This window comes from Coregonus lavaretus, assembly GCF_964263955.1.
Source record: "Coregonus lavaretus genome assembly, chromosome: 13".
NCBI lineage: Eukaryota > Metazoa > Chordata > Actinopteri > Salmoniformes > Salmonidae > Coregonus > Coregonus lavaretus.
In genome coordinates, this window is record NC_140000.1 from 49,383,749 (window position 1) to 49,401,976 (window position 18,228).

Sequence of the window (18,228 nt, forward strand, 5' to 3'; positions counted from 1 at the left end):
CCCCTGATGAATCTACACACAATACCCCATATTGACAAAGCAAAAACAGGTTTTTAGACATTTTTGCTAATTTATAAAAAATTTAAAACTGCAATATCACATTTACATAAGTATTCAGACCCTTTACTCAGTACTTTGTTGAAGCACCTTTGGCAGCGATTACAGCCTCGAGTCTTGGGTATGATGCTACAAGCTTGACACACCTATACAGTGAGGGAAAAAAGTATTTGATCCCCTGCTGATTTTGTACATTTGCCCACTGACAAAGAAATGATCAGTCTATAATTTTAATGGTAGGTTTATTTGAACATTGAGAGACAGAATAACAACAAAAAAATCCAGAAAAACGCATGTCAAAAATGTTATAAATTGATTTGCATTTTAATGAGGGAAATAAGTATTTGACCCCCTCTCAATCAGAAAGATTTCTGGCTTCCAGGTGTCTTTTATACAGGTAACGAGCTGAGATTAGGAGCACACTCTTAAAGGGAGTTCTCCTAATCTCAGTTTGTTACCTGTATAAAAGACACCTGTCCACAGAAGCAATCAATCAATCAGATTCCAAACTCTCCACCATGGCCAAGACCAAAGAGCTCTCCAAGGATGTCAGGGACAAGATTGTAGACCTACACAAGGCTGGAATGGGCTACAAGACCATCGCCAAGCAGCTTGGTGAGAAGGTGACAACAGTTGGTGCTATTATTCGCAAATGGAAGAAACACAAAAGAACTGTCAATCTCCCTTGGCCTGGGGCTCCATGCAAGATCTCACCTCGTGGAGTTGCAATGATCATGAGAACGGTGAGGAATCAGCCCAGAACTACACGGGAGGATCTTGTCAATGATCTCAAGGCAGATGAGACCAAAATCGAGCTCTTTGGCATCAACTCAACTCGCGGTGTTTTGAGGAGGAGGAATACTGCCTATGACCCCAAGAATACCATCCCCACCGTCAAACATGGAGGTGGAAACATTATGCTTTGGGGGTGTTTTTCTGCTAAGGGGACAGGACAACTTCACCGCATCAAAGGGACGATGGACGGGGCCATGTACCATCAAATCTTGAGTGAGAACCTCCTTCCCTCAGCCAGGGCATTGAAAATGGGTCGTGGATGGGTATTCCAGCATGATAATGACCCAAAACTCACGGCCAAGGCAACAAAGGAGTGGCTCAAGAAGAAGCCCATTAAGGTCCTGGAGTGGCCTAGCCAGTCTCCAGACCTTAATCCCATAGAAAATCTGTGGAGGGAGCTGAAGGTTCGAGTTGCCAAACTTCAGCCTCGAAACCTTAATGACTTGGAGAAGATCTGCAAAGAGGAGTGGGACAAAATCCCTCCTGAGATGTGTGCAAACCTGGTGGCCAACTACAAGAAACGTCTGACCTCTGTGATTGCCAACAAGGGTTTTGCCACCAAGTACTAAGTCATGTTTTGCAGAGGGGTCAAATACTTATTTCCCTCATTAAAATGCAAATCAATTTATAACATTTTTGACATGCGTTTTTCTGGATTTTTTTGTTGTTATTCGGTCTCTCACTGTTCAAATAAACCTACCATTAAAATTATAGACTGATCATGTCTTTGTCAGTGGGCAAACGTACAAAATCAGCAGGGGATCAAATACTTTTTTCCCTCACTGTATTTGGGGAGTTTCTCCCATTCTTCTCTGCAGATCCTCTCAAGCACTGTCAGGTTGGATGGGGAGCGTCGCTGCACAGCTATTTTCAGGTCTCTCCAGAGATGTTCGATCGGGTTCAAGTCCGGGCTCTGGCTGGGCCACTCAAGGACATTCAGAAACTTGTCCCAAAGCCACTCCTGCGTTGTCTTGGCTGTGTGCTTAGGGTTGTTGTCCTGTTGGAAGGTGAACCTTCGCCCCAGTCTGAGGTCCTGAGTGCTCTGGAGCAGGTTTTCATCAAGGATCTCTCTGTACTTTGCTCTGTTCATCTTTCCCTCTATCCTGACTAGTCTCCCAGTCCCTGCCGCTGAAAAACATCCCCACAGCATGATGCTGCCACCACCATGCTTCACCGTAGGGGTGGTGCCTGGTTTCCTCCAGACGTGACGCTTGGCATTCAGGCCAAAGAGTTCAATCTTGGTTTCATCAGACCAGAGAATCTTGTTTCTCATGGTCTGAAAGTCCTTTAGGTGCCTTTTGGCAAACCAAGCGGGCTGTCATGTGCCTTTTACTGAGGAGTGGCTTCCGTCTGGCCACTCTATCATAAAGACCTGATTGGTGGAGTGCTGCAGAGATGGTTGTCCTTCTGGAAGGTTCTGCCATCTCCACAGAGGAACTCTGGAGCTCTGTCAGAGTGACCATTGGTTCTTGGTCACCTCCCTGACCAAGGCCCTTCTCCCCCGATTGCTCAAATTGGCCGGGCGGCCAGCTCTAGGAAGAGTCTTGGTGGTTCCAAACTTCTTCCATTTAAGAATGATGGAGGCCACTGTGTTCTTGGGGACCTTCAATGCTGCAGAAATGTTTTGGTACCCTTCCCCAGATCTGTGCCTTGACACAATCCTGTTTCTGAGCTCTACGGACAATTCCTTCGACCTCATGGCTTGGTTTTTGCTCTGACATGCACTATCAACTGTGGGACCTTATATAGACAAGTGTGTGCTTTTCCAAATCATGTCCGATCAATTGAATTTACCACAGGTGGACTCAAATCAAGTTGTAGAAACATCTCAAGGATGATCAATGGAAACAGGATGCACCTGAGCTCAATTTCGAGTCTCTTACGTAAATAAGGTATTTCTGTTTTCTATTTTGAATACATTAGCAAACATTTCTAAAAACCTGTTTTCACTTTGTCATTATGGGGTATTGTGTGTAGATTGATTATTTAAAAAAAATTCTAATCAATTTTAGAATAAGGCTGTAACGTAACAAAATGTGGACAAAGGGAAGGGGTCTGAATACTTTCCGAATGCACTGAACCTGGATATGAGCCAGGCAGTTTAATGATTAACATGAGGAAATTGGCGCACTGGAATCCCAGACCATAATGATTCCTTATAAGGGATGTACCCGACGATGACAGAATACAGCTCTGTATAGTAGTGCAAAGCTAAAATAAATCACTAAATCATTAACTTTTTCACAGTGTGGTCAACACATGGTTTTACTACAATTGTTTTTGCATTTTAGTCCATGTGAGTGTACTGTAAATATCAGTTATTAACTTGTTATATTGAGTACACTAATAAACTCCTAGGACTAGAGGGAGGAGTTAGAAGATATTCTCAAAGTACATTTAGGTTTCTCCTCTGAGAGGATCAAGACAATTGCACATGGAGGTAAGTTTAAACAGTTCTTACCATCTTATATTTGTTTTGTCATATTGATTCTACTTGGGAGTACACTTTGGTATGTCTCAATACTGAAACATCAATCAAATAAGTACTGAACTTGAAGAGAAATATTACAAAGTATATAAAACAAATTAAATATATGTGATACAGTATCTATTGAATATTGTAACATTAAAATAGGACTACATGTATTTTTAAATGTTATACTGTACTTGCATAATTGACTGACATTTAGAAATATGTATATTTTTTAAATGTTCGAATGGCGAACTGTTTGTCTTTGATCTATATTTTATGAAAATATTGCGGAAAAGTATTTCAAAATGGCATAAAATCAATTTATTTACATAACAATATGATTGTATCATAGTTTCCATATATGAAACCAGAATGAATTTGAATGCAGAATGAGATATAAAACCTTTTTTTTGTGTGTAGAAATTATAGTGTAATGCTGCATTTATGACAAGTCGGAAACTCGGAACCTCTGAGTTAAAATTAATGTAAGTTATTTGCGTAGAGCTTCCTATTGGTTGATTCTGATACTTTCCGAGTGGGAAACTCGGGTATCATCTTTCTACAACAAGTTTCCATGTTGGACATTTCTGAGTTTCCTAGTTCTGACATGCAGCATAACTATTTGTAACTACACAGTAAATACATTACCATTTTCTTATGTGCGGGACCATCCACATATTTCCATCCACCTCTAGTATGTGCTTTTTGCAAAGAGATTTTTTTGGTATGGGATGCGTGTGTGTGTGATTGTGTGTGAGTGAGTCAGCATGTTAATGAAACCGACTGAATGCAAATCTGCTCTCTCTTTACTGGTTGCCTTGGTGACTTCTTGGGTTAAAGTGAAGACGAAGATTTGGGGTAACGTCTCTGACCACAAATCCCTCCTAGCTTTCACTTATTTGGGTTTCACGTTCATTTCGACCATATATTTCATGTGGAGAAGACTTTCCTGTGGAGTGGACTCCTTTCTGTTGTTCTAAATGCTGGTGTTATGCAAATTAGGTTGGAGTTCACCCAAACAGTACGTTTATACTGGGCATTACTTGAGAAGCTCGCCGAATAGAGCATGAACATGGCGGGACTCAAGTTGGGGAAAGCTCAATATATATGCAAATGCTTGGCGATGTCGCAGCGCCAATCGAAGCTTACTATAGCTTCCAGCCCCTACTGGATTGGCTGTCGATACCAAGCAAAACCTATCATGTTGTTGGCTTCCTAGCACCCACATGGCGAGCCACTCAGGGCGAAGTTAGCGTGGCTAGGTGAAGCATCGCTTGCTGGTGGATATTGGCCGTTATAGTGGACAGCCTCTGAGCGATTTAACCGTTTGCGACGAGAGGCAACCAGAGTTTTAGAGGCAACCAGAGTTTTGCAAAGTTAAACATTATGCAAATGATCATTAGAGGTACGTAAAAAGTTTAAATGAGTTTAACTTTTGATGGACAAAATGGACAATGACTAATGCATATGCTTTATTTATTTATATATATACGTTTTCGTCCATCTCTGTGTGACCTTGGCCTAAGTCTCAGTGGTCGGTCTTCAATATTCATGTAACTTATGGAAATCCCCCCCCCCCCCCCCCCCCCAAAGATGGCACTCAACTGGCCCGGCCTGCTGTCGATCGGGGGGTTCTACCTCATTGTCCTCGCGACAGGCGTCTGGGCGTCAAGGAAGTCCAAGCGTGAGGAGAGGAAGTGCACTGGAAACCTTAGTGAGGTTGCCATGGTTGGAGGGCGGAACCTCAACATCTGGATCAGCATCTTCACTACCACAGGTGTGTAGTCAACATAACTAACTTGTAACATAAGATCCCCCAGATTTGAAAGTCATTGCATCTCTTTCAAGTATTGACTTTGAGTGTTTTTCAATGTTTAGTGGTTGTTCTGTGTGACCACCCTCTCTCTACAGCTACATGGGTGGGAGGAGGTTTCATCTTAGGCAATGCTGAGGTGGTCTATGACCCTAAAAGGGGTCTGGCCTGGGCCATCGGACCGATAGGCTTCTCCCTCAGCCTCATTGTAGGTGTGTATGGTCATGTTATCATAATATTTGGGCAGTGGAGGCTGCTGAGGGGAGGATGGCTCATAATAATGGCTGGAACGGAGCAAATGGAATGATGTTGTTGATACCTTTCCACTTATTCCGCTCCATCCATTAGACGTGCCCGTCCTCCCCAATTAATGTGCCACCAACCTCCTGTGGTGTAGGGTAAATAATTCACAGTAAATGGATTCGTGACTGCAGGTGCATTGTTCTTTGTGAAACCGGTCCGAGAGAAGAATTACGTCACCATAATGGATCCGTTCCAGGAGAAGTATGGGAACACGTTAACTGCTATTCTCTTTGTCCCATCCCTCCTTGCTGACATCTTCTGGATAGCCTGTGTGCTCGCTGCATTGGGTAAGTCAGTTGTTCTGTCAGCAAAATAGCCATCACAGCACATTTTAGCACGTGCCATGACACGAGCCACGTTTACCTGGTTAGGTCACGTGGAAAAACTATCTCTATCTTAGATTTGATATAATTTATTGATGAATAAGCAATTATTGTCCACCACCACATTTTTCGGAAGCATGAGAATGAGTCTAAACTCTTACATAATTAGTTGGTGATGTTGGCCAACTCCCTGATGCATGAATGAGTGCATGTGCATGAACCTGCATGGCATATCTGTAAGTTATACATTGGATAAACTGTTGAGGCATTCTAGCGATATCATGGCACTCAGATCTCAGGGATGTTGTTGGCTATAAATTATGCACAGAAGCTTGCAAGCTACTAAGCTAGCTAGAATATGTGAACAATCTGCACAATGCTTTGCTCTAGGGGGAACGGTGAGTGTGATCATGGATATCCCATCACCCTTGGCTGTGGCCCTGTCTGCTGCCGTGGCAGTTCTCTACACACTGCTGGGAGGGCTGTATTCAGTGGCCTACACTGATGTCATCCAGCTCATCTTCATGTTCCTCAGCCTGGTGAGGACACTTCGTCCTGCAGTCTTAGAAAAAAGGGTTTCAAAAGCATTCTTCGGCTGTTCCCAAAGGAGAACCCTTTTTGGAAAGGGTTCTACATGGAACCACAAATAGTTATTCAAAGAGTTCTCCTATGGGGACGGCCGAAGAACCCTTATTGGTTCTAGGGTCAACGTGTTATAGTGAGTGAGTGCACGTGTGTGGTCTACTGTATGTATATACACACCCAGATTCACTTCATTTACGTGTAGGGTTTCTGTATGGGAACTGCTTCAGTATGTTTATTTATTCTTCCCTCTAATGGTTTTGTGGTTTTGTTTTTTCCCTTTCAGTGATTTTGTGGTTTTGGTTTTTCCCTTTCAGTGATTTTGTGGTTTTGGTTTTTCCCTTTCAGTGGTTTTGTGTGCCCTTCATACTGATGAGCCCTGCCTCAGCAGACATAACAGTCACAGCTGTGACAAAACTGTATCAGGAGCCATGGACCGGCAGGCTGAAGTTGGCAGATGCAGGGCGCTGGCTGGATGACCTGCTGCTGGTGGTAATGTCAGCTTAAAGTCACATTTCACTCCAATTTCACGGTTTGTCAGAGGTGTTCAGACCTCAAACGTGGTCTAATAACTAGTTGATTCCACATCACACATGTCTCAATCCCAAATGAAGACCCTGTCATATTCATTGTATTGTGTTACCTTTGTATTTTCTGTGCTGATTGTTTTCTAATTTAGGTCTTGTCACTTTTTGGATCAATGTCTCTCTCTCTCTCAGACTCTAGGTGGAATCTGTTACCAGGCCTTCTACCAGAGGGTCCTGGCCACAGCCACTGTGGCTCAGGCTCAGTTCACCTGCTATGCTGCCTCTGTCTTCTGCTTCATCCTCGCCATACCACCTCTTCTCATTGGTGCTGTGGCAGCATCCACAGGTACAGCAGTGTGTTCATCAAAATGGAGGAGTAGGCTTCATGGGAGGAGCCAACTCTGTTCCAATAATGTCAATCACTGGGAGTTCTGTAAATCTAATATGCTTGCTTTTTTTCTCTGTCTCACTTAGATTGGAATCAGACCAGTTTTGGTCTACCTACTCCCTATGAGCAGGGCAAGGCGGGTATGATTCTGCCCATCTCCCTGCACCACCTGTGCCCGCCTTTCGTCTCTCTTGCCGGAATCGGCGCCATTGCTGCTGCCGTGATGTCATCGATTGACTCTGCCCTGCTGTCTTCTGCGTCCCTTTTTGCCCGAAACATCTACAAAAACATTATCAGCAAAAGGGTGAGAGAAAGTTAGAGAAGCTACTTACAAACATCTTAGTTTATTCTATGTAACTATTTATTTGTAATTGTTTTCCACAAATTTACTGAATAGGGCCCTGCGATTGATTTTTTGTCTTCATTTTAGGCCTCTGAGAAAGAGATTCTACTGGTTGTGAAGGTGTCCATCCTACTGTTCGGTCTGATGGGGGCGGCCTTGGCAATGACAACCTCCTCTGTGTATGTCTTCTGGATGCTCAGTGGAGATGTGATGTACTCTGTGGTCTGTGCCCAGTTGATCTGCGTCCTCTTTCTGCCTGGGAAGGTCAATGGGTATGGTGCCTTGGCAGGCCTTGTAGTAGGGCTACTGCTGCGGATCCTAGTGGGAGAGCCCCTGCTTGGTGTGTCCGGACTCATGCCCCTTCCCTGGGACAGCCTAAATGACGACGGGCATCTGCTGCATGTCTTCCCCTTCCGCACCAGCATCATGTTGGTCTCTCTGGCCACCATTCTTGTTGTATCACGTTTCGTAACCTGCCTTTTCCTTAAAGGGCTACTGCCTGACAACTGGGATGTATATGGACTTGGCCAAAAAAGGATGGTTTCAATGAAGGATATGGTAGATAAGGATCCGACTGAGAAGATTGGACTGAACACAAGGCAGCTGTACCCATCTCCTCATGCGAGCAAAGAAGATATGAGCTCTTTACAATGGCCTGGGGTCCCATCATGTAGATAGTTACAGACCACGGCCAAAGGCCAGAAACAGGCAGGGCTCAAACACCACAGCACAGTCAAGACTCTTAATTCAATAAAGAATGTTACCTTTCCAAAGAAATGTAGCTTGTGGAAGGTACTGTTTCCTTGTTCTTGTTACTGGTATGTCATCTTCATGTTTATGGTTACTTTGTATGAATATTCTTCAAAGGCTGTTTGTTTAGAAAGCAATAAAAATATAGGCTAAATAACGAGGGATTAAGCATGAATCGACACCACCCTAGTTAAGTGGAAAAATAAGGTAAAACGGTGAACTGTCACTTTAAGAGTTAGTCTCCCAAACACATACAGTGGGGAAAAAAAGTATTTAGTCAGCCACCAATTGTGCAAGTTCTCCCACTTCAAAAGATGAGAGAGGCCTGTAATTTTCATCATAGGTACACGTCAACTATGACAGACAAATTGAGAAAAAAAAATCCAGAAAATCACATTGTAGGATTTTTAATGAATTTATTTGCAAATTATGGTGGAAAATAAGTATTTGGTCACCTACAAACAAGCAATATTTCTGGCTCTCACAGACCTGTAACTTCTTCTTTAAGAGGCTCCTCTGTCCTCCACTTGTTACCTGTATTAATGGCACCTGTTTGAACTTGTTATCAGTATAAAAGACACCTGTTCACAACCTCAAACAGTCACACTCCAAACTCCACTATGGCGAAGACCAAAGAGCTGTCAAAGGACACCAGAAACAAAATTGTAGACCTGCACCAGGCTGGGAAGACTGAATCTGCAATAGGTAAGCAGCTTGGTTTGAAGAAATCAACTGTGGGAGCAATTATTAGGAAATGGAAGACATACAAGACCACTGATAATCTCCCTCGATCTGGGGCTCCACGCAAGATCTCACCCCGTGGGGTCAAAATGATCACAAGAACGGTGAGCAAAAATCCCAGAACCACACGGGGGGACCTAGTGAATGACCTGCAGAGAGCTGGGACCAAAGTAACAAAGCCTACCATCAGTAACACACTACGCCGCCAGGGCCTCAAATCCTGCAGTGCAAGACGTGTCCCCCTGCTTAAGCCAGTACATGTCCAGGCCCGTCTCAAGTTTGCTAGAGTGCATTTGGATGATCCAGAAGAGGATTGGGAGAATGTCATATGAAACCAAAATAGAACTTTTTGGTAAAAACTCAACTCGTCGTGTTTGGAGGACAAAGAATGCTGAGTTGCATCCAAAGAACACCATACCTACTGTGAAGCATGGGGGTGGAAACATCATGCTTTGGGGCTGTTTTTCTGCAAAGGGACCAGGACGACTGATCCGTGTAAAGGAAAGAATGAATGGGGCCATGTATCGTGAGATTTTGAGTGAAAACCTCCTTCCGTCAGCAAGGGCATTGAAGATGAAACGTGGCTGGTTCTTTCAGCATGACAATGATCCCAAACACACCGCCCGGGCAATGAAGGAGTGGCTTCGTACGAAGCATTTCAAGGTCCTGGAGTGGCCTAGCCAGTCTCCAGATCTCAACCCCATAGAAAATCTTTGGAGGGAGTTGAAAGTCTGTGTTGCCCAGCGACAGCCCCAAAACATCACTGCTCTAGAGGAGATCTGCATGGAGGAATGGGCCGAAATACCAGCAACAGTGTGTGACAACCTTGTGAAGACTTACAGAAAACGTTTGACCTGTGTCATTGCCAACAAAGGGTATATAACAAACTATTGAGAAACTTTTGTTATTGACCAAATACTTATTTTTCACCATAATTTGCAAATAAATTCATAAAAAATCCTACAATGTGATTTTCTGGATTTTTTTTCCTCATTTTGTCTGTCCTAGTTGACTTGTACCTATGATGAAAATTCCAGGCCTCTCTCATCTTTTTAAGTGGGAGAACTTGCACAATTGGTGGCTGACTAAATACTTATTTTCCCCACTGTATTAACTCTAGTCCTGGACTAAGTAGTACTTTTTCAATGGAGATTCTCTGAGATCACATTCTGGATCCTGAGTGTCTATATCATATACAAACTGGTGTTAGCCCAGTTAGCTATCCTATTTCTGTCTAGACATGTCAATGAATATGGAGTGTGTTTGGGCTTTGGGATAGGGCTTTTCCTTTGTGGCCTGTTTGATGTGCCCACACACAGTCATACCTCTTCTTTGCTCTTAAAGTGGAGGGGCACATAGTACAAGCCTTTCCCTTACTTCTCACCTTGGCCACAATCCTTCTTGTGTCACGCTTGGCAGGCCACCTTTTCCTTACTGGCTACTGCCCCATAGATGTGATGTGTTAATTAGGTCTGCCAGAAGGTGATCTTTAACGGCTGTGGCTGCTAAGGACCATACTGAGGAGAAAGGACTGAATACTGTCAAATAAAATCGAATGACTTCCTTGTGCCTATATCTAATTTACAGTTAATTTAACTTGGTGTTAAAGAACTGATCAAATTAGTTGTCAATTAATCAATCCGTTATTTAATTTATTTAAATTGTATTCAATTCAATAAACATGTTTGTTTTTGTTAGTTACTTCCACCTCTCATCAAAAAGAAAAAAAGAAACAGCTTCGTGAATGATGTGAAGTAGGTTACTTTATGCACAGAACAAGTGCAGCGAAAATGACTTTTATTTTGACACTTTTGTGGACGTTCCCACCCGGAAGTAGCTAAATACTCGAGGACACGTTTTTTTCCTTCTGATTTGTTCATGCTTCTTCGAACAAAATCGAATAATAATACTGTATTTTTGTATTGACCGCTAGCTAGTTACATCAGCAGAATGGTGTAAAGTTTTCAGCATTGATACAGTCATTTAGCAGACTTATAACACAGTAAAAGATGGATGATATAGGTATGTAGCTAACAGCTTCCTGTAGCTAGCCTTGTTCTATATGGCTTCAAATTGCTGTGGACATTATAGCTATTTTAGCACACAGTTTATTTTTGTGTGACCTGTTAAATGTGCGTTTATATGGCCCCAGCTAGCTAGCTTTGCAACCTGGTCTCAGAGCATGTCATATTATTCTGTATGTAAATCTGTGACCTGCCATTTAATATGATATGTTACGTTTCGTATGGTATGTATTAATTTGTGGATGTCTATCAACCATTTTGTATGATATGTTACGAATTACAATTACTAATTTGCAAACGTACAATATGTTACGAATTTGCAAAACGTATGCTATGTTACGAATTCTAGCCAGGTGGCTAACATTAGGGTTAAGTTTAGGAGTTCGGTTAAAGGGTTAGGGGAAGGGTTAGCTAACATACTAAGTCATTGCAGAGTAGCTAAAAAAGTAGTAAGTAGTTGAAAAGTTGCTAAAATGCTAAAGTTGTCCGTGATACGATTCGAATTCGCAACCTGCGGTTGCAAGAAATTCGCAGTTCGGTGCGAGACGACCGTTAAACCGATGACTTTTGATTCTGCGCATGAGCTTAGCTAGCCAACGCCATTACATCTCCTACAAGCAAGATCAGGGATTTCTATTGGTGAAGCAATTTCTGCCTATCTCCATACTTTACTGTCTTTGATATCACTGTACATCCTTCTCTATGCAATAGATTACCCCCTGCCTTTCTCCTCCCTGCGCTTTTTGGTTCCACCTCTACGGCTGATGTCTGCATTTATGTGGCAGGTAGCACAACAGAGGGCCATCAAGCACTATGGAAAATTAGAGGAGTTTGTGACAGTGGTAACACAAACTGTCCCAGAACTTATAACTGACAGACAGAGGACATTGCTTCTTCTGGCATTAAGGGCAAGGGTAAGTACATTCTGAAACTTACCCTGGGTGTAGAAATGTGTTTTACAATGTGTCAGGTGTATGAAGGGCCTAGCCCAAGATGTACTCTTAAGGAGCCTACCATTACACCTTAAGGTCCAATCGCTGATATGAAAGTTAAGGTCCTTATATTTCCAAAACAGTACCTCCGTACAGAAGACGCCTTCGTCCAATGACTCTTCTGTGTAATGTAATGGAACTGAGAGTCATGATCAAGGGCTAGGCCGTGTAGACTTGACAGTTAATGCAGTTTTTGTATTCTGATCATGGAATTCCGAACACATCATGCATCTACACCTACATTTAAATGTGTCCACAGTGTCCGGATTCCCTTTTCCTGCGCTATATTCAAATGCCAGTATGCATTCTGCAAACGTTGGAATAGGCAAAGGCAAAATATGATAACACAACAACAACTTGATGGCAGTAGTTAACTACTGTAGCTTACTAGCCAGCTAACCTCTGTAGCTAGCCAGCAAGCAAAGCTAAAGGGATTGCAAATGGGTTAGCATAACTCTAGCCAAACAAAAATATATTATTTTTCTAAATATTAGCTAGCTGGCTAGCAATTATGAGGCCAGCAACACGCCACATGCTAGGAACATATTTCCTCTACCGTTGTAATGAAATGGTGCCTCTCGGTCCCAAAACCGTGAGGTGCTTATAACGTTGCCCACTGTATGCACTATCGGTAGCCTGATTGTGTCCAGACTGAGGAGAAATCCGCACACAATGCATCCCTGGGTGGTCAGCCAGATCTGAACTCAATCAGACCACAATGCAACTTTTGTGGGTCTAGAGCTGCGTTTAGAAAGGCAGCCCAATTCTGATGTAAAAAATAATAATAAAATACAAAATGGGTCTTTTGACCAATCAGATCAGCTCTGCAAAAGATCTGATGTGAAAAGATCTGATGTGATTGGTCAAAAGACCAATTAGTGGAACAATTTGAGAATTGGGCTGCCTGTGTAAACACAGCCTTTACCTATCTTTTCAATGCGTCTTCGTATTCTGATAGCAAAGTCACATGTAAGTGTCAAGTGTAGACACGGCCAAGGATACGGTTAATGTTTTTCAGATAACTCTTCAGCTGATTCAAGGTGAGCATCCAGAGGACCTCAACAAAATTAAGATCCATCTTGACAGATTCTCATGCTGTGGTCTTTCAAAGGTGAGTTGGTATGGTATGTTCTTAAATGTGACGTAACTGCACTTTTCTGTATATAGGGTAAAATATATAAAATGTTCTGGTTGCCCTGCTTTTTGTACCATTGTGTAGAAGTTGGTTGGATTTATGTTACAGAATAATGATGCACAGATAGATGCTTTGGAAGCAAACCTACTCAAGCTCACCAAAAACCTTCTTGAAGACCCAGTCGAGAGGATCCGGTTCTTCAAGGTATGAAACTGTTTATTCCCAGCTGGCTTCAATCTTAAGTGTGAATAACAACATTTCGTCACTGAATAGCGGGCATTATCAACCAGTTGAATTATCAAAAAAAGTTTATATGACTGTCTGACGAACGGTCAGTATGCGCTTCTGCTATAGCAACTGCGCCAAGAGCAGCAACATCAATATTATCTCTCCTTGGATTGCGGAAGTACTCGTCTGTCATACAAATTGTGGGACTCCTTTCACTTTCTCTCTCCCTCTTAGGCAGATTTCCCTGTGGTGTATGGCTGTGATTTTGATAGAGCTTTGCAGGCACTTGTTTGTCAGTTCCTCTCCAGACTAGAAGATCTGCTACCAGTGCCAGACCTAAAGCAGGTAGAGAGCAAACCAAGGAAGATGTTCATATCACTGATATTCAATGCAGTCTTTATGAGCTCCATTTTGGCTCTATGTTTATATCCTCATCTTTAAAATGTTGCATTAAACACATTGAGAGTGATGTGTGAGATATAACAGGATTTCTATGCATTTGTTACACAGCCTTATTTTGGGTGTCCTATCTCAATCTCTCCTCCTTCCCATAGACTGCATCCTGGCTCAGCGCTGTCCCCTCTGCCTCGGATGAGTGTCTGCAGCCTCTTTCTCACACTGAGGACCTGCAGTACCTGCTTCAGCACCACACATGCTGTGGAAAGTTAGACAAAAGTGCTAAACTAAGCTCCTTTATCACAAGACACATTGTGACAGACCACTACGTGTTAACCTTTCTGACATACTGACTTTTTACTTTACTGTCCTCTACCCTTGTGTCTGTCAGCATTTCCCTCCTCGGAAGAAGACTGCATCCTCGCTTCACTGTCCCTCCCTACCCCAGTGGGAGTGGCATATGCCTCTGACAGCAAATTAGATGTCTTGCCTAACTTGGAAGGCTCTACCCATGTAAGCAGAGAGATGGAGGCTTTGTCAGACAGCAGAGATTACCAACAGGCAGAATCAAGAGCACGCTTCCATGGAAACCAAAACTGCAAAGAAGAAAGAGCGTCTACCATGGTTAGCGATGATGGTGAATGCACAGAGGGAGGTGTGGAAGAGGAGAATGAAAACATAAGTGCTGTGGTTTTTACTGAACCAAAGGACCAGAGGAGATGTGAAGGGACTGTTGGGGACCTGTGTGCTGCTGGAGCACCAGACCTCGCAGCCAACTCTCCAATGGTCACCTCCATTTTGGCTCTATGTTTATATCCTCATCTTTAAAATGTTGCATTAAACACATTGAGAGTGATGTGTGAGATATAACAGGATTTCTATGCATTTGTTACACAGCCTTATTTTGGGTGTCCTATCTCAATCTCTCCTCCTTCCCATAGACTGCATCCTGGCTCAGCGCTGTCCCCTCTGCATCGGATGAGTGTCTGCAGCCTCTTTCTCACACAGAGGACCTGCAGTACCTGCTTCAGCACCACACATGCTGTGGAAAGTTAGACAAAAGTGCTAAACTAAGCTCCTTTATCACAAGACACATTGTGACAGACCACTACGTGTTAACCTTTCTGACATACTGACTTTTTACTTTACTGTCCTCTACCCTTGTGTCTGTCAGCATTTCCCTCCTCGGAAGAAGACTGCATCCTCGCTTCACTGTCCCTCCCTACCCCAGTGGGAGTGGCATATGCCTCTGACAGCAAATTAGATGTCTTGCCTAACTTGGAAGGCTCTACCCATGTAAGCAGAGAGATGGAGGCTTTGTCAGACAGCAGAGATTACCAACAGGCAGAATCAAGAGCACGCTTCCATGGAAACCAAAACTGCAAAGAAGAAAGAGCGTCTACCATGGTTAGCGATGATGGTGAATGCACAGAGGGAGGTGTGGAAGAGGAGAATGAAAACATAAGTGCTGTGGTTTTTACTGAACCAAAGGACCAGAGGAGATGTGAAGGGACTGTTGGGGACCTGTGTGCTGCTGGAGCACCAGACCTCGCAGCCAACTCTCCAATGGTCACCTCCAGTGTGGCTCAAAAACCCTCAATATTTCCCCCCCGACTTACACTCAAAAGTAAAGGGGACCACAGAGTCAATTCCTCCATGAGACCTAGAAAGAGCCCAGGAGGGAGGATGGCTGAGTCCAGTGTGAACTCTGATACATCTCTGCTTGAATCCTCACAGGAAACGTAAGAGCAAAGTGTGTTGAAATTGTGCTTGTGAATTAGGTTTGTTTGACATACACCACTGACACTATGCATCTTTACATTTGAATCCATTATATTAAACTATTGTTATCTACTACTGTTGTGCATTAGTATTTAACTGAACATGCTCTGTGGATCCTCCCCCACAGGACTGGTGCTGAAGAATCAAGACCAGTTTCTCTAGACCACGACGACACAGAAGAGGAAAACAATGGTGAGACTTTTGAAACAGTGGGGCCCCAAGGATTCCATAGTTGTGCAAAGGCCCCAAGGATTCCATAGTTGTGCAAAGACAATGGCATTTATTTTCTTGCTTTATTCTCCACAGAACCTGCTTTGGGGGAGTCTTCTCAGCTGTCTAGCTGCGCTCAACCACCACTTAGTGACGTATCACCATCCTCGGAGACCCTTTCCAAAGCATTGTCCACTGCACGGTGTATTGCCCACAAGTGCTCCCAGTGTGGAAGGTGTTTTATCTATCCATCTCAACTGGTTCAGCATCAGCGAATTCACACTGGAGAGCGACCCTACAAATGCACACAGTGCGGAAAGACTTTCAGTAATTCAACTGGGCTTTCAAAACACCACCAAAAACACTGTCTAGACGCGTCCTTCGATTGCCCCAAGTGCGGGGAGAGTTTCAGATCTCTCCGCGAGCGGTTCAGACACCTATCTACTCACAAGTCCCTCAAATGTCTGTTGTGTGGAAAGAGTTGCCGGACGACTTCTGATTTGCGAAAGCACCAGCAAACGCATAGCGTGACGCCTTCGTTCAACTGCTCTCTCTGTGAAAAACGTTTCAAGTTCCTGTCGAGCCTAACCAGGCACAACAGGACCCATTCTGTGGAGGGGGGGTATGCTTGTTCCAAGTGTGGGAAAACGTTTGGATCTTTAAGTGAACGGCTCCAACATAAGAAGACACATAGGGCACAGCTCAACTGTACGGAGTGCGGACGGAGTTGCAGTTCCCGCTCCGAACTAAAGAGTCACCAGCAAACTCACTCTCATGAACCTCTCTTCAAGTGTCGACACTGTGAAGAGAAATTCTTTGGGTCAGTTGAGTTGAAGATACACAAAATAACTCATGCAGTGGACAAACCCCATCAGTGTGATGCGTGTGGAAAGTGCTTTGGCGCCTTAGCCACCCTTGTACTCCACCAACGGACACACACGGGGGAGAAACCCCACACGTGTCCTCACTGTAATAAGCAGTATATCTCCAAAAGTCAGCTGACGTCACACATGCGGACTCACACGGGCGAGCGTCCATACAGCTGCTCTTACTGCGGGAAGTGTTTCTCTCAGTTGGCTAATCTTACTGTGCACACAAGGATTCACACGGGGGAGAGACCCCACATTTGCTCTCAGTGCAAGAAAGGGTTTTGCTCAGTCGGTGACCTGCAGAAGCATGAGCGCTCTCACACCAAAGAGAAACCTTACAGGTGCACAGTTTGTGGAAAGGCCTTCACAGTGTCAAGTCATTTGACGGTTCACATGCGCAGTCACACAGGAGAGCGCCCCTACACCTGCCCTGAGTGTGGAAAGAGTTTTGCGCAGAGCTCTGTGTTAACTAATCATCAACTCACCCATACAGGACAGAGGCCATACTCATGCCATCACTGTGGAAAAAGTTACACCCGTCTCACACACTTGAAGAGACACCTACAAACACACACTTGAGGGAGTACGGGGTGTTTTCCTGTTTTGGTTTCATTCTGTAAAGCGTTACTTCATGGAATTAGTGCAGATTGCTGTTTCACTGTCTGTCAATGTGTTATGTTGAATAACATCAATGTATGACTGAAAACAATGCTAATTCTTATGCCTTTTTCTCAAACTGTAGTTTATTGTGCACATTACTGCCAACATGGATGGAAAGTAAACATTTCAAAAGATAAAATAACCTCTTTCAAGTTATGTATCAAATAAATGAGGCATTTTATGAGATTTTCTAGCTTGGGCCTGCTTCTCTCTGGCAGTTTGTGGTTTGAGTCTGAGTTTCTTTTGAATGTCTTGTAACAAATGTCTGCGTAAAAACTAATGCAAAAACTGAAAAGACTATTTGAACTTTTGACTGCAACAATTAATTTTGTTGTCGTCCTGCAGCTCTAACATTATGGCACAGTTCACTCATTCAATTCAATTAATTATATTACCTGATCTAAAACATTTAAAAAGGGGAAAAGGTTGTCAAAATCTGGGCCTAATTTAGATACTAGACCTACTGTAACAACAAATGTGAGATGTTTGCCCATTTGAAATGATTTTAACGAACAATGAAATTGGTTGATATCATTGAGAGTAAAGGTTCATATTCATCCAAAATAAAGACATAAAAAATAAAGACATAGAAAAGTATTTAATTGTGGAATATTACAAAATTATATGACAACACATTATATGCACAAACTATGTAGAAAAGAATGCACACCATTGAGGTTAGCTACATCTGTTGCCAATATGTAGTTTATTAGTTAAAGTAAAGAGAGGGAGTTTAAGGACGCTTGCAACTGAAAAGGTACCGTTCCCTTTGAATTGTATCCATTGTCTCAAACAATATGAATATAGGTTGGTTACCACTGTATTTATTGTCTTCCT

At 43.1% G+C, this 18,228-nt stretch overlaps 2 protein-coding genes across 2 annotated transcripts; both read left to right on the plus strand.

Annotated features, from left to right (window-relative positions):
• Positions 1 to 4,918: 4,918 nt before the first annotated feature.
• LOC311140071 (high-affinity choline transporter 1-like) lies at positions 4,919 to 8,282 on the plus strand (the record flags this gene model as incomplete). Its single annotated transcript, XM_084175028.1, has 8 exons — positions 4,919 to 5,102; positions 5,237 to 5,350; positions 5,573 to 5,728; positions 6,155 to 6,303; positions 6,695 to 6,838; positions 7,066 to 7,219; positions 7,348 to 7,565; positions 7,692 to 8,282. 8 exons carry the CDS (start codon positions 4,919 to 4,921, stop codon positions 8,280 to 8,282), a joined length of 1,710 nt encoding a protein of 569 aa, XP_084031154.1.
• Positions 8,283 to 10,917: 2,635 nt separating this feature from the next.
• On the plus strand, positions 10,918 to 17,577 carry LOC311139420 (uncharacterized protein). The gene is made up of 11 exons (XM_084174296.1): positions 10,918 to 11,117; positions 11,831 to 12,033; positions 13,130 to 13,222; positions 13,355 to 13,450; positions 13,709 to 13,819; positions 14,029 to 14,149; positions 14,262 to 14,494; positions 14,812 to 14,932; positions 15,045 to 15,612; positions 15,780 to 15,844; positions 15,959 to 17,577. Exons 1-11 carry the CDS (start codon positions 11,105 to 11,107, stop codon positions 17,308 to 17,310), a joined length of 2,976 nt encoding a protein of 991 aa, XP_084030422.1. The 5' UTR covers positions 10,918 to 11,104; the 3' UTR covers positions 17,311 to 17,577.
• The last annotated feature ends 651 nt before the right edge of the window (positions 17,578 to 18,228 follow it).